Source organism: Peromyscus eremicus, chromosome 5 (assembly GCF_949786415.1).
Source record: "Peromyscus eremicus chromosome 5, PerEre_H2_v1, whole genome shotgun sequence".
NCBI lineage: Eukaryota > Metazoa > Chordata > Mammalia > Rodentia > Cricetidae > Peromyscus > Peromyscus eremicus.
This window is the reverse complement of record NC_081420.1, coordinates 126,394,026-126,416,494: the sequence shown is the minus strand read 5'-3', so window position 1 is coordinate 126,416,494 and position 22,469 is coordinate 126,394,026. Positions and strand designations below refer to the sequence as shown.

The window sequence follows — 22,469 nt, the reverse complement described above, 5'->3', positions numbered from 1 at the left end:
TCTGTAAAGTTTAAATTTATTCATTATTTCTTCACAGCAGATATTGTACTACATGCATGAAAATGCACTGGGGTCTGATATGCCTCCCAGCTATTCTAGGCAGCAGTGAGACAGGTTTTCATGTATCCTACACTGGCTTTAAACCCATTATGTAGTTGAGGATGACTGTCAACTTCTGATTCTGCCTTCTCTTCCTAAGTGCTGGGATTATTAGGGTGCACTATGCCTGGTTTTATGTAGCACTGGTAACCAAACTCAGGCCTTCGAGCATGACAGTCATTCTAGCAACTGAGCCACATTCATAGCCAAAGCAGTACCTTTTAATTTCCACTTTATAGATAGAGCACACAGAAGTTAATTGTATTTGTTCAAGTGGCAAAGTAGAGTGGGTTAATAAATAGAGTCTGGGTTCTAGGGAGTAGTAGGGCTCAGTACACATGGGCTTTTTCTTCATTTGAGTAGATACAGATTTTGGCTTAATAAAAATTACTCAATGCTGAGAACTACAACTCAAATGCATATAAAAGTAACATTTATTGGGTTGGAGAGATGGTTCAGTGGTTAAGAGCACTAGGGTTTGAGTCGCAGCACCAACTGACAGCTCAGACTGTCTGTAACTCTAGTCTAAGTGGACCCAGCACCCTTTTCTGGCCTTCACTGGTACCAGGCACACATGTGGTACACAAACATACATGCAGGCAAAATGCTCATAAACATAAAACAAATGAATCTTAAAAAAATAAACATTTATTAACTTAGGCTCTATAACACTGATTTAGTGAAATAAAATAAAAACACAAAAAACAAGTAAAATGTATGAGACACCTTTCAGCTTGAAATGTATGTTCTAGGTTAAGTCAGGAGACTTCCTTAAGCTTAACACAGAGAAGCAAAATGGTCCCAATTCCATCCAGAGTCTACGGAGGTACCATGGTTGATCTATTTCCACATGAGGTGCCTAGTGCTAGTGTCTTTCATATTGAGACAATCCTCAGCATGCCTAGTATACAAGTTTAGATGAATCCTCAGGCCCTTCATCTTCCAGACAGACTCTGCGGTAGCTGAGCTTTGGCAGCATTTTCCAAAATCTTCCTTTTCCATTCTTCATAATCCTGTGTCAGACCTTCATCTTTCAGTGCTTTATGTGGGGTTTCTATTACTTCTTCTATTTCTATAAGGGAAAGTTATCAAAAGTAATTTCCAACTTATGTTTACAAATGGCATAAAAGTAAAAATTAAATCTACTTCAATTAAGGTAAAAGAATAAGACTAAGTGAAATGTAACATGACGAATTTTGCTTTTCTTTCTCTTACATGCTAAGTGTTCTAAGATACTGAACAACAGTCTGTATCTCAAGTAATCCCATCACAAACATTATGAAGTAGGTGCTAACATTAATCAGGTCTTACAGATTAGAAAACTGAAGCTGTTAGCATCAGACTGTCTTTATAGTTAGAGTTCCTATATAAGTAACTAGAACTTAATTTGAAAATATATTTTTAGGGGAAAAAAGTAGTCAATCACAAGTTACTTTTCTGGTTATCCAAACGGGGACCTCACAGTAGACCATACTTAAAGCAAATGAGTAGTTTGATTCGATCGGATCTTTTCTATTCTTTTAGGTTCAATCTATTAGGACTTGCTGTTCAAATACTAGGTGGAGTTCTCTGAACCAGTTCTGAGTTTGCCCAATTTATGTTTGGGTCTCTGAATTCTATTTGGTTTGCCTAAGGATGTTAATTGTGACAAAGCAGGATACGAATCCTGGCAGCTCAGCTACCCACACTCACATACACTCCTTTGACAAGGTCTCACTGTGTGGACCTGACTGGTCTAGAACTTGCTTTGTAGACCAGGCTGGCCTTGAACTTTTTTTTTGTTTGTTTGTTTTTGGAGGCAGGGTTTTTCTGTATAGCTTTGCACCTTTCCTGGAACTCACAGAGATCCGCCTGCCTCTGCCTCCCAAGTAATGGGATTAAAGGCGTGCGCCACCACCGCCCGGCGGCCTTGAACTCTTTGAGTGCTGGTAGTAAAGGAATAACTGAGTGCTGGGATTAAAGATGTGTATCACCATGCTTGTACTGCACACACTTTCAAAAATTAGGAATATTTTTATTTTTGGCCACTTAGATATATTTTTACTTACACTTCTGTTGACTTCCATTTAATTATTGCTTAAAAGGCTGTTTTTGTTGTTGTGAGATGATATCAACGTGTAGCCCATGCTGGAATTCACTATATAGACAAACTGACCTTCAATTTATAGCAACCCCCTTGTGTCAATCCTTTGAGTGCTTGGATTACAGGTGTGTACAACCACACCTGGCTTGAAAAATAGGACTTATCCAGAGTCAGTGGTCAGACTTTTCTCTAGTGCTGGTTCTTGTCATGCAAACTGTTGGGAGTGCCATAGTATTGCTCATTGCATAAATCATACTGCACCAATTTCAGCACCAGGACAGCTAGGATGTCCTACCTACCTTTTGCTGGTGGTTCAACCACAGACTTCTTTTTCTTCAGTGCTGGACTAGCTAAATCTCCAGAGTCTCCTTTCAGAAAAGGAAAAAGTGGTTTCAAGGTTATTTTTTTTTTTATTCAATTTTATTATTTATTCATATAGGTCCTTAGGTGGATCACAGAAATTCAAACCCAGGGGAGCAAAACGAGATGAAGGAAAGGCAGATAATCTTGCCACTCTCTTTTCTGGGTGTTTCTCTTGTTAGACATGAGAATCACTTCCACCCTAGCTTATGTACACAGAAGAAGCTTATGTACACAGAACACTGGAGTCTCTTTGTTTTGAGACAGAGTTTCATTATGTAGTGCTGGCTGACCTGGAATTCAATCTGCAGACCAGGCTGGACTCAAACACAGAGTTCTGTCTGCCTCTGCATCCTAAGTGCTAGGATAACTAACTGCCTGGCTGACACTGATGTTTTTTAAAGAATATATTTTCTAGGCATGGATTTGTATTTTCTAAGGTACTAAACCACCATGTTTGAAGAACTGACCTGTCAATTTTCTCATTTAAGAATTAGTAAGTCAGCATTTTCAACTACAGAATACTTACTGTTAATCTGCTGCCCAATCTTCTCTAACTGCTTACACAGCCGATCAAATATTGCTTTTTTCACACCAGATGTAGTTATCATTTTGGTTTTATCCACTTTTAGCTTCAGAATTCTAAAAAACAATTTCATAAATTTGCTTTTTTCAATATCACCAAGTTTCTTAGCAAGTTAACCAGATTATAAACTTCTTACTTTTTGCCCACACTTTACTAAGATTCTCCAGCTGTCTAGATTTTCCTTTATTTTAGCTAGAAGCTTGTAAATTTGCTCTTATTGAACTGGGAGCTAAAATGCATCTGTTCTGCAATAAATGGGGCAACTAAAGCCATCTGTTGTAGAGTGTCATGCCTCTTAGACATTACCAGTTTGCAGAACTTGCTTTGAGAATGATTCTACTTATAAAGGAGAGTCGTCTCTCTTTGACCCACTCCCAAAGCCCAAAACTCTGCTCATATTCCTCTAGAGCAATCAATTAAAAATAAAACAAACCAACTGAGGCTGAAGAGATGGCTCAGTGGTTAAGAGCACTAGCTACTCTTTAGGAGGGCTTGGGTTCAATTCCAACACCCACACTGTAGCTCATTGTAACTCACAACCACCTGTAACTCTAATGCCCTCTTTTGGCCTCCACAGGCAGCACATTTGTGTGTGTGTGTGTGTGTTTTTTTTTTTTTTTTTTTTTTTTTTTTTGGTTTTTCGAGACAGGGTTTCTCTGTGTAGCTTTGCACCTTTCCTGGATCTCACTCTGCAGCCCAGGCTGGCCTTGAACTCACAGAGATCCACCTGCCTCTGCCTCCTGAGTGCTGGGATTAAGGGCATGCACCACCACCGCCCGGCTCAGAAGTATTCTTTAGGAATGAAAAACTCACATATGGGCAAAATTTTCCAATGGTAAAAGAACACTAGACTAGATTCAGGCGTTCAGGTGCACACACACTTGAAATCTCAGAATTTTGGAGTCTGAGGCAGAAGGATTACCACGAGTTTAAGGCTATCCTAAGATACACAGTGACTTTCAGGCCAGCACAGACTACACAGCAAAATTCTGTCTTAAAAAAACACACCCTCAGCCCCTGGAAAAACAAAACAAAGCAACACTTACTTGCACGCTGAAAGTAGTGCAGCAGTGGTGAAAAGTGGCCTGGACAAGTCCAGATCTGTTCGCTGTGTTTCAGTAAGACTAGACTCATAGCTAGAAGACAGCAATGTTTGTGGAATTATTTGTCATAAAGTATAAGTTTTGGTTTTACTCAATTACTGGGCAAGCCTCAATGAAACATTTCACTATTACGATAAGGATTTATACTGTATCAAGCTGATAATAAATAAATAAAAATGAAAAAAAAAATAAAGTATTATTTCAAAGGAGCTGAAAATGCAATGAAACAATTTAGAAAACAAAACAAAACTTACCTGTAGTCTCATCTGGCTTCCAACTTGAATTGTCCTGAGCTACTGCTAGCATTTGTTTTTTGACTGTGCTATAACAACTGACTCAGGATTTTTTTTTTTTTTTTAATATTTATTTAGGAGCTAGAGAAACAGTTCAGTGGCTAAGAGCACTTGTTGCTCTTGCAGAGCACCTGGGTTCAGTTCCCAGCGTTCACACAGTGGCTCACAACCATCCATAACTCCAGTCCAAGGGACCTGATGCTCTCTTCTGACCTGAGGGCACCAGGCATGCATGTGGTGCAGACATACATGCAGGCAAACACTTATACACATAAAATAAATAAATCTTTAAAAATTATACATACCTTTGCAGTATCTTTGAAGCCATGGTCACTGCTTCTGTACAGCTGAACTGTACAGCTAGGTCTCTTATTCCAATATTTGAATTTAATCCCAGTAAACACTCAAAAGATTTAAGACAGCTCTGATACATCTTCTTGTTCAAGCCAGAGAGCTTAATTAAATAAGCCTTTGAAAGGAAAAACATACAAATTTTAAGTTCAATATATTATTATCCTTAAACATTTATTAAGTGGTATTCTTGCGGGCCTCAAGAATATATCATAGAGATTTAGCTGTGTATTAAAGCTGAACTTTGACCGGCCAAGGGCCTGTCAAAAAGCAAGCCATTTATTATGAATATTTGGTGTTACCCAGCCTTTAATATTCCAGCTGTCTTCTGCTATGAAATCCTTGTGTGTCCAGACCAATTGGTAAACAGTTCAGCTCCCCAGACCTGCTGAACCTAAGTTACTAACAGCCCTGCTGAGCTTAGAAGACAAGCTGGCGGGAGAAGGGAGATGCCTAGCTTTGTTTCCTGTGCTAATGAAGCTCAGACCATCCCCTGGCCTAGAGGAGGCCTAGTGGTTCTCCAGAGCACTTTGACTGAGAACAAAAGAGGTTTTACATATCAAGGTGAGAGATAAAACAACATTCCTGAGGAGGCAGGGAACCACGTGCCCAAGGAAAGAAAAGGCAGGTATTTTCAGTAGACAGGAAGAGAACAGCAGGGAGAAGAGGAAAAGAGAATAGATGGGTTAAGAACTTGAGAGGAACAAACTTGAGATGGGGAAGAACTAGACTGAAGGGCTAGAAGAGAGGATTAGAGGAACGAGATGGGAGATGAGGAAGAGCCAGATGTGGAAGAACAAGATGAGGAAGAGCCAGATGAGAGAGGAGCTGATAGGGGAAAGAACTAGATAGATGAGAACCTAGAAGTGACAGAACTAGATGAAGGAATTAAGATAGAACCTGGAGGGGACAACAGATAAATGTAAAGAGATATTGGTCAAGAAAGGAGCTAAAAATAAAAGCAGAGTATAAGCTTGTAGAGAGAAAACTGACAGGATAAAATGTATTGACTAAAGAATTTAGTGTACATAGATTCATTTCTTTTCATCAAAGATTAATTATCAGCTGGTTGTAGATTCTTCCCGGACCCTGGGAGGGGACTATCAAGGGGCTGGACCCCAATAGTCCCCGATATGGTATTAATTATGTGCTAACTTTATTTAACTCAAAAATCAACAATCATGCCAAGCAGTCTACTATTTCTAAGAACTTTAAAAATGTTTAAACAGTATTGCTTGTCTCACTCAGCTTTGCAAATATCCAGAGGGAGACACATATATGTGATTTTAGAGGCAATGTGCAAATTACTGGAAAAAATAAGTATTGAGAGTAGTGTGAGGAAGGTGTGTGTCTGGAAGAAAGGGGAGAAAAGCGGGACACTCCACCACAGTAGGGAACCAACTCCATCTGGGGGAAGCTGGGGCTTCATAAAGGATATGACAACAAAGCAGAGTTACACTAAGACAAAAGGGAACTTGGCAGAGGAGAATGTTGTTGTTGGCAGAGGAGAGGGGAGTGTTGTAGTTACAAAATTACAAGTCACTAAGTGATTATAGCTTGAGGTCAGGGTAAAAGAGACTGAAGAGATGGATAGCAACAGAAAGTTAACAGAGCTTTAATGAATACATCAATTATGACACAAGTACTGTTAGATACATTACATAAGGATATCAACTCTAGTCATAATAATCCAATGAAAGACATTTTTTATCCTCATTTTATGGATGAAGAAACTGGCAGCTCACAGAGTTAATAAATAGTACTAACATTTGGTTTCAAATGCGTGACTCTTCCTGACTCTAAAATTCTAAAACATTAGGATTTTGAGAAGGCCTGGTCCAGCTGTGAGAGTTAATCTCAACTTTCAATTTGAGGTCTAGATTCACTTGGAAGAAGAGCCTCTGGGCATGCCTATGGGGGATTATGTCGATTGGATTAGTAGGGGTGGGAAGATAGACTTGCTCACTGTGGGTGGCATACTTTCCTGCCACAGGATCCTGGACTGTCTGAAAAGGAGAAAGTGAACTGAGTACAATGACTTCCTAACTGTAGCTGCCATGTAGATTCTTCAAGTTGCTTTGATTTCTGTGCCAGGATAGATTGTACCCTTGAATCGTCAGCTAGAAACCCTCTCCTGTGAGCTGCTTTAATCGGGGTAATTTATCACAGCAAAATGAAAAGAAACAGAGCCGACCACAAGAAGATTAAAATGAAACAAAGAAGCCTGAGTGTCACATCAGGTCATTCAGATGATGGAACCTACTTACTCTATCCAAGGGGCACTTCATGCAGGAAGCTGCAAGGTCCAGGCATATGACAGCACTGCTGGTTTCTGAGCTGTGTGCAGAGAGACCGGTGCACCTCACCTTAGACAGCCGTAGGTACTCCTCTGCTTTCCTGGTTATAAAGGCAATACGTTCACTAAAATTGTTCCAGACCTTTGTCCAACACTTAGGCAAAGAACTGAAGGCAGGACGATGGACTCATATCCCACCTAACTTTTGTGCAAGTTCATATGGGGCCTAGAATTCACATCCTTTGGAGAGGTAAAGTTCTCTAGGTGGGACCAAAATGACTCTAGACTTAGCCGTGTCCAAGCGCTTTTAAAGAAAAGGGCGGTGGTGGCGCACGCCTTTAATCCCAGCACTCAGGAGGCAGAGCCAGGCGGATCTCTGTGAGTTCGAGGCCAGCCTGGGCTACCAAGTGAGTTCCAGGAAAAGGCGCAAAGCTACACAGAGAAACCCTGTCTCGAAAAACCAAAAAAAAAAAAAAAAAAAAAAAAAAAAAAAAAAAAAAAGAAAAGTGAATTCAAGTCTCCCCAAACAATCCTCCTCCTTCTAACACTACTTGAAGAAGTGTAAAGAGGTGAAGGCAGGCAGTTCGAGCAAATCAAATCCTTTCTTTCTCTTTCTTAAATGAGTGGTTCTCAGTTTTGGAGGCTTGTGAAAACCGTTCTGAGTCCCATCCCACTTCTGGTCAGTAGCCCTGGGATGAAGCTTACGGACTTTTTATTTCTAACAAGATGACACTGTTGCTGTGGCGGATTCAGGACCACATTTAACGAACCGCTATTTTAATAATCACGAGTCCTATCTTCAAATCTATTTAGAAAGCCTTTCTTTCCCTTCCCTCACATCACGGGGTGCTGTACGCTTGCCTGCAATAGCGTCACTCCATCGACAGATCATACAATTATCCCCCCAATCTCAAAGGCTTCTGAAAACTGAGGCTATCTGGGCCACTCTTGCCACCTTTTCCCAAGCGTGGCACTCCTAACAAACCAGCCTCAAAGCCAATGGGGCCTTTCCTGAATTCCTATGCCCTACTCGTCACTCCAGCTCTCCACTCTGTACTATATTCTACCTTACTCTTGCCATTTACAGTCATTTCCACGGGGTCCGTCCTGCGTGTCCGGCTCACCGTCTAGACAGGTTCTCGAGCCTGAGAAATGACCAGAGGTTCACCCTGACTGGCTCCTTTTCCGACCACAGTGCATCCCACAGAGCTAGACGACTGCGAACGCCCTCTGAAGTCATCTCCCGCAAGCCCACAGCCCGAAGGCTTTTCTCCGCGAAGGGCCGCCCGAGTCTCGCCCAGACCAGCGTGCGGTCCTTCCCGCACCGCCAGTGCCTCCGGCGTCGCCTTGGGAGGACGTATCCCAGCACGCACGGCCGCACTCACCTCAGGACACCCGGCTCCGCAAGGCCGAGGCGCGGGGCGAGGCGCCGGACCAGCTCCGACTCCATGGCTCCAAGAAATGCGCGCCGAAACTCAGACTGTCAGAGCGCTAAGACCCACCCCCGGCGCGTCCAGATTGGTCACAAGAAAAATGAGACCGTCCCACAACCAATCCTGGTCTCCCTTCTGCGCAAGTGCACACGCGGGTGCGCCGGTCCGGGAGACGTGAACGAGCCCAGAGCTTTAGCGCAGCCCTTCTACGGCCGCGAACCCCACAACTACGGCTTCCCTTCCTGCTGTCCGTAGCCCGCCGCTGCGCCGTGCTAGTCTCGCCCCGCCCCGTCCACTACACACCGCCCTCGGCTTCTCTTCCCAAACCACGCGAGACTTGAAGTGGACCAATCGAAAAGCCGCTACCAGCTGAGGGCGGGGCTAGAGAGGGCGGGGCTCGGAAGGCCGCGTCACCTGACGGCGGGCGGCTCCGGCAGAGTAGGCTCGGCTGCTTGCGGGTCCCCGAGTCACCATGGTGAGTGAGAGGCAGCCGTGGGCCCGTGGGTTGCCCCTGTCGCAGTGCTCGCTTCTCCCAGCGGACCGGAGCCTCGCGGGCAGAGTAGGGCCCCTGCGTTCCGATCGAGGCCCGTCCTAGCGGGGCTGGGCCTGCGGGCTGGGGCACGGGCTGGGGCAGGCCGCGAGTAGGCTGCGGTGGGTTGCGGTGGGCGGTGGCGCTGGATTTGCTCTTTGCCCTGAGACCCGGCGGCCGCTCTGAGGAGTGTCTTGGGCTGGAGGTTGGGGGTGTCGGTGGAGACCTGCAGCAGCCTCTTGTATGGAATGGCCGCCTTCCCTCAGAGTCGGAGTCCCAGGTCTGCGGCCCCAAATGTGGAGTTGAGGATGTGAGGAGCGGCTGAGCTTTGGGCTGGCGCTACTGTAGCTGGGACGCGCCCAGATGGTGCATTTCCACCTTTGTGCTCGGCTGTGCTCGCGGGCCCCACGGCTTTTCTCTGCTAGGCGTTATCTTTCAGTGGGGCCGCAGTGGTCCCCCGGCCTTCCGTGGCCGCATAGCCCCCTGATCTTGTAGTGTCTGTCAGCGAATCCTAGGGACCTGTGCGCGTGAATTTCCCGAAGGACTCATCATGCTTTCTTTCACTGAACCCAACCACCAGAAAGGAGACCACTTTTCCTTTCTCATTTGTTCACTGAGGACTCTAGCTCACTTGCTGGGAGCAATCATTCTCCTTTGGGTTTCTCTGTGATGGTAGCACGTCGTGGTGTGGCGCTAGCCTTATGAACATGAACTTCCTCAAAATTTGAATCCTGTCTGTTTTCCACAGGGCAGGTTGTCGCTTGCATCCTACTAGCATTTGGTGTAATCTGCTCTGAACAGATAATGTTTTTGGATGCTGGTATGCTTACATCCGTTTTAATTATTTCGGTATCCATTCTTTGTATTCAGAATTCTATATTTCACTATTTCACTTCAAGTGTGTTAATAGAAAAAAACCAGTATTAAATTTTTTTGTTGTTGATTTTTTTGGAGTGGGGGTTGGAGATGATCTTGCTAGTCTCGGACCAGCTTACTATTCATGGTCAGCGTCCTCTGTTCCAGCTTGTTGAGTTCTGAACTTTTGCTCCCATAATTTGCTAAATCTTTGATGTATACTATTTAATATAATACTTTGGCTTACAAGATGATTTTTTTTTCCCTCAGAAGTTTACAGTCCGGATTTTGTACATAACCAGTATGACGTTTTAACTTTAAAATTTGTTTTTTCAACACTTACAAGTTGGCATCGTGTTTAATTACACAAAGCATTTGAGGATACCCGACAGAGTCCATTTATGTGCTGGGCGAACCAGGTTGGATCACAATTTTTTATGTAAATTTTACTGGACAACGAAACCTAGGTATCAGTTCTGTCGTAGGCAGTTTTTAGGAGTTGAGCCAGGTAGTCTCTCAGTCTCACTTTGGCATCTAGAAACAAGTGTTGATCTCATTGGCACTTTATTCCTAGAAATCCAGAGTCCAGTTCAACTAACCACACATCTGGTGGAGGAGACATGCTTTTGAAACATACTGTAGTATAGTGCTTTGGGGTTATGATGGGAAAGACTTGTGTCAGGAGATTGAGGACAACCTTGGGAGGTAATGTGAACAGATTCTGAGGAGAATGGGCTTGGATTCTCAACAAGGAGAAAAGAGAATATTGCTATTTAATGTTCATGGTGTGCTCCATCATAAGACTTTCGGGGTATTGCTACATTAGTGTGTGTATGGAATTCAAAGTGGAGGGGTTTTTGTTGTTTGCTGTTTTCTTTTTGCAGTTCTGGGGATTGGACCCAAGGTCCTCAGCCTGCTAGACTGTCCACTCATCCTTAATTCTCTTTAAAGTATTAATTTGTCCTTATCACCAGTTTTAAATACCATTTTCATCAACATGATCAAATTCAGTGTCTTAGCCAGGCGGTGGTTACACATGCCTTTAATCCTAACACTTGGGAGGCAGAGCCAGGTGGATCTCTGTGAGTCTACAGAGCGAGATCCAGGACAGGCACCAAAACTACACAGAGAAACCCTGTCTTGAAAAACCAAAAAGAAAAAAAAAAATTCAGTGTCTTTAAGGGATTAGTTTTCATTTTCCTATTGCTTTATGTTGTATTGTCATATTACATCTGCACTTATAAGTGGGAAAATTGACCAACAAATAGGTTCCCATAACCAGTAGAGGTAATTGCTTTCATCTAAAGAATATTCTAATACTTATGAAGTTTTTATTACTAAGTTACACATTCAGAACTTTATGTGTGCTATTTTATTTTTCTAGTCTTTACCAAAAATGTGTGACCTCGTATAGCCCATTTTATAGCTGTATAATAAAGCGTATTTGCATACAGTAACCAAAGCTGAAAAACAGTCTATATCTCTATAGGTGAGTGAATCAATACATGTATATATGTAAATATATATATACACATATAGACATACATGCATATACATATACACACACATACAGTCTTTAAAAAGAGGGAAATTCTGACAAATGCTTTCATACAGATGAACTTTGGACATAACTCTAAATGAAATAAGCCAGACACAATAGGAAAAATACTGTAATTCCATGTATATAAGGTACCTGTAGTAGTAAAATTGCTTATTTGAGGGACATTGGAATATATGGGAGTGTTGCTAAGTTCAGTGGGCTTAGTTTCCATTTGGAAAGATGAAAATGTTTTGGAGATGGAAGGTGATGATTACTGTACAATGCACTGTGTGTAGTAAATCTTACTGTTATAAAATTGTGCTAGGAATGGAGAGATGCTCAGCAGTTACAAGCATTTACTCTTGCTGGAGACCCAAGTTCAGTACCCTTGTTGGGTAGCTCACAGCTGCCCTAAACTCCAGCTCTCTGTGATCCTACATACTGTTCTGGTTTCTGTGGGCACTCACTTGCACATGCCCCAATACAGAGATATACATACGTATATAGATACATACAATTAAAAATGACAACTCTTAAAAATCCTATATCATTACTTTTAAGTTGACCTTGAGCTTTTGCATTTAGATGCAAAGAACATATATATATATATACACACACGTATATACATATATACATATACATACATATTTACATACATATATACATATATGGAGACTGATTTACTTGGAGGACTAGCCAGTGTGTAGTAAATTTCATGGAGTTTGAGTCTAGGGATGTGGCTCAATTGGAGTTCTGCCTAGCATATGTGAAGCCCTCAGGTTGTAGCCACAGAATCATATAAACCCGGACAGAGTAGCATGTGCTTGTAGTCCCAGCACTAGGGACATAGAGATGGGAAGATCAGAAGTTCAGGGCCATCCTCAGCTACAAAGTGAGTTCAAGGCTAGCCTGGGCTACGTCAGACTCTGACACAAGAAAAAACCGTTTTTCATTCATTTGGAATCTTTTTTAGCCTTGTTTTGTTTTTTTGGTCTTTCTTTTCTTTCTTTTTGGTTTTTTCGAGACAAGGTTTCTCTGTGTAGCTTTATGCCTTTCCTGGATCTCGCTCTGTAGACCAGGCTGGCCTCGAACTCACAGAGATCCGCCTGCCTCTGCTCCCGAGTGCTGGGATTAAAGGCGTGTGCCACCACCGCCCCGCTTTCTTTTTCTTTTTAACAGGGTTTTACTCTGTAGCTGGGGCTGGCCTTGAACTTGTAATCTTCAACCTCCTGGATGCTGAGGCTATAGGCATGAGCTATCATGCCTAGTTTAAGTCTAAATCCTTAAATGCTATTTCCTTTCTACTTCTGGAAAAAGCATTTTATGCTAATGTTTCTCCTATATAAATTAATGTTTCTTTAAAGTTAAGACATTTGTTTTCTTTGAAATTCATTTATAATTAAAATAAGTATTTTGATTAGAAAATTAATGATGTGTATGTGTGTTACTATGTGCATGTGAATGCAGGTGCCTGAGGAGGCCAGAGGTGTTGGGTTCCCTGGAGCCGGTTATAATTGTTTGTGAGCCACCTAGTATGTGGGGACTAAGAATTGAACTCAGGTCTTCTGCCGGAGCACTGAGCACTCTTAACTACTGGGCTATCCGTTCAGCCCCTTGTTTATGATTTTGGAAAAGAAACAGTTGTGGGAAAACTCATTTTACTAGTTTATTAGCAAAAACAGTACAAAGAGGTGGATGACATTGCTCATTACTCAGTTTTTTTTCTTTATTCAAAATCAAGACCAAGTTTTTAATCCAAAATTAAACCAAGACAAAGCTTTTAGGTTTTATAAACCAATGTATTTCAGAAGTGGATTTTTTTTTTCTGTTTAATCTGAAGTTTTTTTATTGTCTTGGATTTGAAACATGAAATTTTACTTTCATGTTTATGTGTAAATCCTTCTACCTTTTCTAATTCATTATGTAGAGAGGTGCTTTTCCTCTAGTCAGCTTAAAATTTTTAAATGAAATTTATATAAAGTAAACAAGTCTGTGGCTTTTGATACATTCCCTTTTGTTCCAAAATATTTTCATTACCTCAAAAGAAAGTTTTGTACTCATTAATTGGTGATTTGCTTACCTTTCCTCCTTTAAATTAGTAGATCTGTTTAAGGTATTTCATATGAATGGAATCTTACAGCATGCATTTATGTCAGACTTCTTTTATTTTGGTATAATGTTTTCTAGGTTTATTAAAAAATATGCATGTTTCAATACTAGAGACCTTACTGTGGCTTAACAATAGCCTATTGTGCATATTTACTGCTTATCCATTACTCTGGTTAGTTATATTTTAAATCAGATGTATGATCAGAAAGGTCTAGAATCAGCTAATCTGTGTAGTGAACATTTATGAAACACACGTTGTGTATACTGGATCTCAAACACATGATTATATATAATTACATGTTAGGCATGCTGTGGTGGTAATGTAAATATGGTGTTATTTAACATGAAATATTGGTTAATTCTACTTGACAGGGAGAATGAGTTCATTTTGCAAGCAGTTTTGCTGATGGCATGGAGGAATAGATTTACTTTGTTCTTTTGCTGTTTATCTGTGTTTTTGAAGTAGATATTTGAGGAGACTATCTTTACCATTTTCTATTGTAAGTCACTAACAATTTCAGCTATTTTATTCCAAGTTGTTTGGTTTTTGTTAAGAGGGAGAGGGATGTGGTGTGTGTCATGTCGTCCCGTCCATGTCCCCCCCCCCCCCCCCCCCCCCGGAGCTGAGGACCGAACCCAGGGCCTTGCGCTTGCTAGGCAAACAAATGGTCTACCGCTGAGCTAAATCCCCAACCCCAGGGATGTGTTCTTATAAACTTATTTCTTGATGTAAAAGTAGTTAAAATGTAGATGAAAGTAGTTGAGAGGGAAAGAGAAGTTCTTAACATTTTGGATTGTACTAGACTTATTATAAGAAATAGCTTGGGTAAACAGCTATGTTCCAGTTGAGTTTAGAGCACTATTAGCAGAACATAGCCATAAATTACCACCCTGGGTTTTTTTGATGCCAGATAATTTTTATTTTGGATTTTTTTTTGGTCATTTTGGGACAGGGTCTCACCATGCAGCACTTGCTGTCCTGGTACTCATTATGTAGACCAGGCTGGCCTCGAACTCACTGAGATCCACCTGCCTCTGCCTCCTGAGTGCTGGGGTTAAAGGTGTGTGTCACCACACTGGGCTGAGGCCAGAATTTTGGGTCGTCAGTTCAACTGACAAATTAGATAGAGAGCTAAAATGAACCTTATGTAAAGATTTTGGAAAAGGACTATGACTAGAACTACAGAAATAACTTTTTATTTTTTATTTTTTTGACTAGGAGAAAGTGCTTATGAGCCACTAATGGAAGTATTTTTAAATGTTCATTTCAGCCTACAACACAGCAGTCACCCCAGGATGAGCAGGAAAAACTCTTGGATGAAGCCATCCAGGCTGTGAAAGTTCAATCATTCCAGATGAAAAGATGCCTGGTAAGAGTGAAAATGGGAGAGATACAATGGTATACTGCAGATTCCTAAGCAAGCATCTCCATTTCTAAAATTAAGTATCACTACTGCTTTTTGGTCCATCTAATCACCACCAGTAACTGTCTCAAATTCATCTGTGCTTAGCATTGTACATACTTTTAAACAGAGAGCCCTGCTTCTCCAAATTGTGTGCATGCCTAGTGACTGTAAACTCAGGGGAAGGAGAGATCCTGACTTTTAGTTACACCTTGCCACATTAGCATCTAATCCAAATATCTGACCCTCTTCGGTTTTGTACCTTAGACTTGAGGAAAACTTAACATATAATGGGTGTTCAGTAAATACTTCATGAGTGAATGTATTTGAATGCCTCAATTTGAATTATTCAATTATGGTTTTTTTTTTGCCTGAGTAGCCTGAGAACTTTTGAATATGTACTTTTATTGTAGGAACTAGCTTAAAAACTATACTTAAAGATACATGTGGTGGTGTTGACTCTGGAAGCAGAAGAGGAACAAGAACTTGAAGCCACTTCTGGTTTACATATGAGATCCTTAAAAAATGAAGACAGAAATTACACAACCTGTTTATAGGTTTTTATAGTCTAAAGATAGGAATACTCTGCATAGATCCTGTGTGATAATGATTAAAGAATTGAACCAAATAGTCAGGTACTTTAAGCTATAAATTGTTAGAGTGATACTTTAAAGTGTCTTATGTTTTCCATGGATGTATATGGTATGTGTGTATTTGTGCATGTGTATGAAGTCCAGAGATTGATGCCAGCTGTTATCTTCAGTTGCTCTCCATCTCATTGACAATTTCAATTTCACACATATATACACTAAACTTAGTTTTGGTTATTTTTGTGACCCATTACCCATTCTTACCCTACCTTCTCGCCCACTGAAATCTTTCTTTCTCTTCTATTTTGGTGTCCTTTTTTTTTTTGACCCACTGAGTTTAATTATGTAGATTTGCCTGACTGTGAGTGTGGGGTTGTATCCCAGAACAAGAGCAACTTGTCAGCTACACTACTGAAGAAAATGGTATACTCTCTCCCAGGACCCATTAAAAACCCAAGGTCCCTCAGTGAGCATTATGAGCCCTTCCCCATATGGGGTGAAACAGACAGATCCAATATTTCACAGGTATCCACAGCTCCAATGAGTGTAATGGCCATATCAGGGTCACAAGACAACAGTTTTAGCACTCCTCGCCAACTTCTGGCTCTTACATTCTTTTCACCCTCTTTTGAGATGTTCTGTGAGCCTTGGGGACAGGGTGGAGCACTCACAGTCACTTTGGCCAGTTGTGAGTCTCTGTATTAACCTCCCTCACCATTAAATGAAGTTTCTCTGATGAAGGTAGAGAGCTGTATTAATCTGTTAAGTATAGTTATAAATGTATATATATATAAATATAAATATATTTATTTGATTATGTTGAGCAAAATAGTAGTAGTAGGTTTTCCTTAAGAACCTGTGCCCTTCCAGCTGCCTTATTTCTTTAAGATTTATTTTTTTATGTGTATGAGTGCTTTATCTGCCTGTGTGTATATGTACCTGTGTGTACCTGGTGCTTGTGGAGATGAGAAGAGGATATCTGATCCCCTGAAACTGGAGTTACAGATGATTGTGAGCTGCCATGTAGGTGCTAGGGACTGAACCCAGGTTCTGTACAAGCACAGTGCTCTTAACAGCTGCAGTCATGAGTTCTCGAGGTTATAGTACTGTGGAGAGGGCCTTAAATTCAATTAAGAGGTAGTTAGTTACACCTATAGCATTCATGGTTTCTCTTATGCCAGTGGGTACATCTTGCCAGAATAGTTGTTATCGTAGCTTCTAAGGTTTCCATCTGGGTAAGACTGTTGATGACTTTCTTCTCCTAGTATCACACCCTCTGGTACTAGGAAAGGTAGCCAGTTGAGAGGAAGCTTTCTGTTCAGGTATAGCTTGGTTTTCCCAAGTACTGCAACAGGAGTGTGTGGTCTCTTCAGCAGTAGGGTCTTATCATCAAATTCTGGTGGGAAAAACACAAACAGTGGTAATAGCTTATATTGTTTTGGGGGCATCTGGGACCTCCCTGACCAACATTCATAGGAAGATCTCCTATACCTAGCTTAGGATTTTTGTTTAGTAATCTGTGGCTTCTGGGAGGAGCATTATCTCCCCGTGTAGTATACCTCAGTTAAACTCTTCATAAAAACTACATACTCTTAGCCGGGCGGTAGTGACTCACACCTTTAATCCCAGCACTCGGGAGGCAGAGCCCGGCGGAGCTCTGTGAGTTCAAGGCCAGCCTGGTCTACAGAGCGAGATCCAGAACAGGCACCAAAACTACACAGAGAAACCCTGTCTGGAAAAACCAAAAACCAACCAACCAAACAAACCAAAATACCCCCTACATATTCTTAAATAAGCTTATAAATAATAGGTTACCATGTGGCTTCTCCATATATCCTTAGTGTTAGCTATTCCTCTATTGCTTCCTTCTTCACCCTTCCCTCCTGTCCCATCCCTTTCCTCAGTGGTTCTCAACCTGTGGGTCACAACTCTTTGGGGATTGAACAACCCTTTCATGGGGGTGTCCTAAGACCATCAGAAAACACAGATATTTACATTATGATTCATAACAGTCACAAAATCACAGTTATGTAGTAGCAACAAAAATAATTTTATGGTGGGGGGGGTCACCGCAACATGAACTGTTTTAAAAGGTCGCAGCATTAGGAAGGTTGAGAACTACTGCCTTATATAAATCTTCCCTACCCCCATTATTCTCTTTATACTTTCATATCTCTTTATTCTATTGTTCCCCTTTCCTTGAGGCCTTTCTGCCTTCTACTCCCTTCACTCCCCCCTCACCACCACCATAAAGCCCCTTTCTAATTTCTTAGCTTCTATAGGTATTCCTAGTTAACACATAAATCTAAAGATTCAAATCTAGGATCCACATATGAGAAATAACATGCAATGTTTTTTGTCTTTCTGGGTGTTGTTACCTTTTTCGGCATGACTTATTTTTTTCCAGTTCCATCTTTTTACCTGCAAACTTCATCCTTCTTTACATAAGCTGAATAAAATTCTACTGTGCATATATGTGCCACATTTTCATTATCCACTCATCAGAAAGGAAATAGAGCTAAGTGGAGACCAGCTTTGGCAGGAGTCTCAGCAAGCTTTATGAACTTACAGGGTGATCTGGTGTAGGGGTTGAAGTTTTGGGCCTATCTATATGTCTTACTATTTTTGTGTATGGGCATTTGCCTGCATGTATATTTATTTGTGTGCCACATGTGTACCTGGTGCCCTCGGAGGCCAGAAGAGGATGTGGGATTTTCCAGAACTGGAATTATAGACATTTGTGAGCTGTCATGTGGATACTGGGAATTGAACCTTGGAAGAGCAGCAAGTGTTCTTACCTTCTGAGCCATTCCTCTAGCCCTTTGTTCTCTTCTTGACCTCAGAGTATGTTACTGGCAGTGGGATTCTAAGTCTCCATACTTTTTCTGATCTCAGAGTATAACCAGTAACGGGAACATAAGTCCTGGAACCATCTGTGTCCTTAGATCATGACTGGCAGTGAGTTCCTAAGTCTTTGCACACTACCTGGCTTCAGATTATGACAGCTGCTGGGACCCTAAGTCATGATTTTCCTCTCTGATCTCAGAGTGTGACCAACAGCAGCAGGGTCCTAAGTACCAGTGGCCCTTCCTCACCTCTCTTTCCGTCTTACTTTTTGAGGTGGAGTCTCTAACTGATGCTGGAGCTCAATTCATTAGGCTAGACTGCCTGTGAGCTCCAGAGATCTGCTGTGTCTTCCTCCTTAGGGTGGATTACAGATGTGGGCTGCCATACCAGCTTTCACCTGGGTGATGGGGGACTCTTACATTTGCACAGGAAGCACTGTACTCTCTGAGCTATCTCCCTGGCCCTGTTTCTTATGTGTTCTAAAGCTCAATATTCTCTTATGTCTTACTGTTTTGGCTTTCTTATGGGTAAATTCAGAAAGAAAAGTAAATGTCTTGGAATAGAAAATGGGTTTTCTCTTGCTTGTTTCCCTTTCTGAGCATGGATAATGTTTCTTACTGTATCTCAAAAACAGTATCTGTGAGTGAAGTGGGGCGGCATATGGTGGTTATTAAAGCTTTGAAAAACACAAAGACTTAGTTACATGGATAGTCACTACAGAAGCTGCAAAGAGCCTGAAGTTCTGTGACAAAGCCATTGTTAGGATACTTATCTTGCTGAAGAAACTTAGCAACTCTATGAAACATACAGTCTTAGTTATGGAAGCCTTGTAAGCTTTGGGGCCCTGGTGAGGAATTAGGCTTTTTTTTCTTTTTTCTTTTTTCTTTTTCAGTAAGGAGAGACTTGTGAAGTTGATTCTTGTGTAACTAAAATAAGTGTGGTAGACTCTTAAAACTATGTAACAGATCTTTGGTTAAATAGAACCAAGATAAATGTTTAGTTAAATTAAGCATTCTCATCAATTCTCTTGCTATTTCTGTAGGACAAAAACAAGCTGATGGATGCTCTGAAACATGCCTCTAATATGCTTGGAGAACTTCGGACTTCTATGTTGTCACCAAAGAGTTACTATGAACTTTGTATCTTTTGAATGTTGAAGGATAAATATTTGGACCATAATTGTTTCTTGATAAGGCCAATTCTGTTGTAGTTGCTGGATTTTTTTTTTTTTTTAAAGTAGAACCAATACAGATTTATTAAGGAAAAGTGAGAGAAGAACTCTTGAGAGTGGGAAGGCCTCCAAGGAAGAATACCCTATAGTTTTAATTTATTTTTTAAGATTTATTTTCCTTTTTACGTATGACTGTTTTGACTGCATGTGTGTATGTATCTGCACCACACTCATGACTAGTGCCTGCATAGGCCAGAAGAAGCATCAGATCCCCTGGAACTGGAGTCACAGATGGTTATAAACCACTGTGTGAATACTGGAACTCGAACCCAGGACCTCTAGAGGAGCAACCAGGGCTGCTGTTGCTGCTCCTCCTCTTCTTTTTAAAAACGGTTTCTTATTTCTTAGCCCAACCTAACCTCAAACTCAAAGCAGTCCTCCTGCCTCAACCTCCTGGAGTCAATTATTCTATTACTTTTTAGACAAAATAGTCCTCCTCCAGGCAGATACTCTAAATGAGAAAAGGAAAAGTTGCTTTCAGAGTACCCTTTTTTTATAAGCATTAATCTCTCCCCAACTTTTTTTTACTGTTAGGCAGGCAGTCTTCCAATTGAACTCAATCCATCCCTATATGCTTAAGTTTCTCTAAATAGATTGCTCTTATATCTCAATTTTTGAAAAATATTGAGGCTATTAATTGTTTTCTGGATTTTGTTGTTTGTTGTTAGTTTTGAGGTAAGCTCTTACTGTGTAGCCTTGCTTGGCCTCTTAATTCACAGTGATCCTCCTGCATCTGCCTGTTGTGTGCTGGGATTATAGATGCATGCCACCATGCCTGGCAGTGCCCCTGCTGCCCCCTTTTTAAGGTGATGAGACTGGTCTTAAAGTCTTGGGTTCAACTGATCTTGTCTTCAGCCTCCCAAGTAGCTGGGAGTTTAGTTTTGTTTTTTTGAGACAGTATATTATGGTATAGCTCAGACTGGTTTTGAACTCTCTATCCTCCTGCCTGAGTGCTGGTTTCAGACATGTGCTACTACACCAGCTTGAAATTTTTTTAAATTTATTTTTTATGTGTATGACTATTTGCCAATATGTATGTATGTGCATCACATGCATGCTAGTACCCAGGGTGGTCCGAAGAGGGTATTCGATTCCCTGGAACTGGAGTTAGGTATGGTTGTGAGCCATCATGTGGGTACTGGGAATTGAACCCAGTCCTCTGCAAGAGCAACAGGTGTTTTAAGCTGCTGAACCATCTCTACAGCCCAGCAAATCTTTATTTTAAAGTAATAAAAGCCAACTGAAATTCTATCTTCCTTTTAAACATTTATTCTTATTGCAAGCCTGAACGTAAAATACCTTCCCAGTGGGTTTTTTTTGAACTCGTGATCCTGTAGCTGTAACCTCATGAGTAGCTGGGATTATAGGCATGTACCTCGATGCCAGGAGTCCAGAAGTGTGTGCATTTTACTGTGTTTGACGGTGGTGGGAATTGAACACAAGGTTTTCCTTGTGAGGTAAATGTTAGCACTGCTGAGCTACATCATTAGCCCTGCCCAATAGTTTTAATAATTCCGACAAGTAGTTGTGGAGTTGTTTTTTATTGATTTACCTTTATTCTTAATCCTTAATCATAATTAAAAGATATGGCTATTTCTGATGAACTGCACTACTTGGAGGTCTATCTGACTGATGAGTTTGCTAAAGGAAGAAAAGTGGCAGATCTCTATGAACTTGTACAGTATGCTGGAAACATTATTCCAAGGCTGTAAGTAATTAAGGTCTTTTATATCTACACTTTTGAGGCTTTGTGTTGGGCAGTATAGTAGTCAGTGAAGTCTCATCTGATGAACAGTTACTGTTGAATACGCATCTTTGCATTTCTTGCCTTAAGTAGTATCTTTTTTTTCTTTTTGGAAATGTCTTTTTTTTTAGACAGCATCTCATTAACCTTGAATTCATGATCCTTCTGGCTCAGTCTCCCAGATGCTGGGAATATAGGTGTGAAATACCATGACTAGCTAACATTGGCTTTATTAAAAAGACAGACATGATGGCATATGCTTGTAAATCCAGTGCTTGGAGGCAGAGGCATTGTTGGAAGTTGAAAGGCAGCCTGGTTTACATAGCAAGTATCCAAGTCTGCTGGAGCTACATAGTGGGAAAGAGCGGGTGTGTGTATGGGAGAATCAAAAAAGAAAAAAAAATCAGTAGTAGTTCTCACAAGCAACCATGGTTACCATAGTCTAAGAATATCAAATAGGAAAATCCTAGAAGTAATTTAGTTTAAAATTGTGCACTATTCTAAGTAGCCTGCTAAAACTTTTCATTGTTCACTTGGGGTGCAAATCATCCCTTGTTGAGCACAGTGTATGTTATCCACCCTTTAGTCACTTAGGAGCTATCTTGTTGGAACAACTGTGCTGCTGAGCTAGCCAGTGCTACCTCAGCTTCACTCACCTACTCCACTCTCAGTCCATAGTCATGTGTCATCTCACATCATTGCCAGAATGGTGTGTGCAGCATAGTAAGCTAGAGGAGGGGTATTCACTGAAGTTACCTTTTGTAATAAACATACTGCATAGCTGTCGTGTTAGTCACTGTGGCTTGTCACCGTGACTAATAAAGTCATAAGTGTGTCTGTACAGGGGAAAATAATGATACACATTAGCTTCACTTTCAGTTATCAACTAGGTATCTTGGGTTATATTCTTCATGGACTGACCACTGGGATCAGTCAGTGATACTATTTTTTTTCAAATATTTTTAGTAGTTACATTAAAAGTCAGATGATTTTCTCTCCATAAACAGTACTGTTGAA

General features: G+C 41.1%; 2 protein-coding genes across 2 annotated transcripts in view; one reads left to right on the top strand and one right to left on the bottom strand.

Moving 5' to 3' along the window:
- Positions 1 to 725: 725 nt before the first annotated feature.
- Positions 726 to 8,891, bottom strand: Orc6 (origin recognition complex subunit 6). Its single transcript, XM_059264489.1, has 7 exons — positions 8,557 to 8,891; positions 7,143 to 7,272; positions 4,830 to 4,993; positions 4,175 to 4,264; positions 3,072 to 3,184; positions 2,482 to 2,550; positions 726 to 1,171 (listed from the first exon to the last, which is right to left on the bottom strand). Exons 1-7 carry the CDS (start codon positions 8,619 to 8,621, stop codon positions 1,035 to 1,037), a joined length of 768 nt encoding a protein of 255 aa, XP_059120472.1. The 5' UTR covers positions 8,622 to 8,891; the 3' UTR covers positions 726 to 1,034.
- Positions 8,892 to 8,965: 74 nt separating this feature from the next.
- The window catches only part of Vps35 (VPS35 retromer complex component), a 40,353-nt gene continuing 26,849 nt past the window's right edge, over positions 8,966 to 22,469 (top strand). The window contains exons 1-4 of the mRNA XM_059264488.1: positions 8,966 to 9,079; positions 14,909 to 15,007; positions 19,520 to 19,616; positions 21,293 to 21,416. Of these exons, the coding sequence (XP_059120471.1) occupies positions 9,077 to 9,079; positions 14,909 to 15,007; positions 19,520 to 19,616; positions 21,293 to 21,416 (323 nt within the window). The 5' untranslated portion in view covers positions 8,966 to 9,076. The remainder of the gene's footprint in view (positions 9,080 to 14,908; positions 15,008 to 19,519; positions 19,617 to 21,292; positions 21,417 to 22,469) is intronic.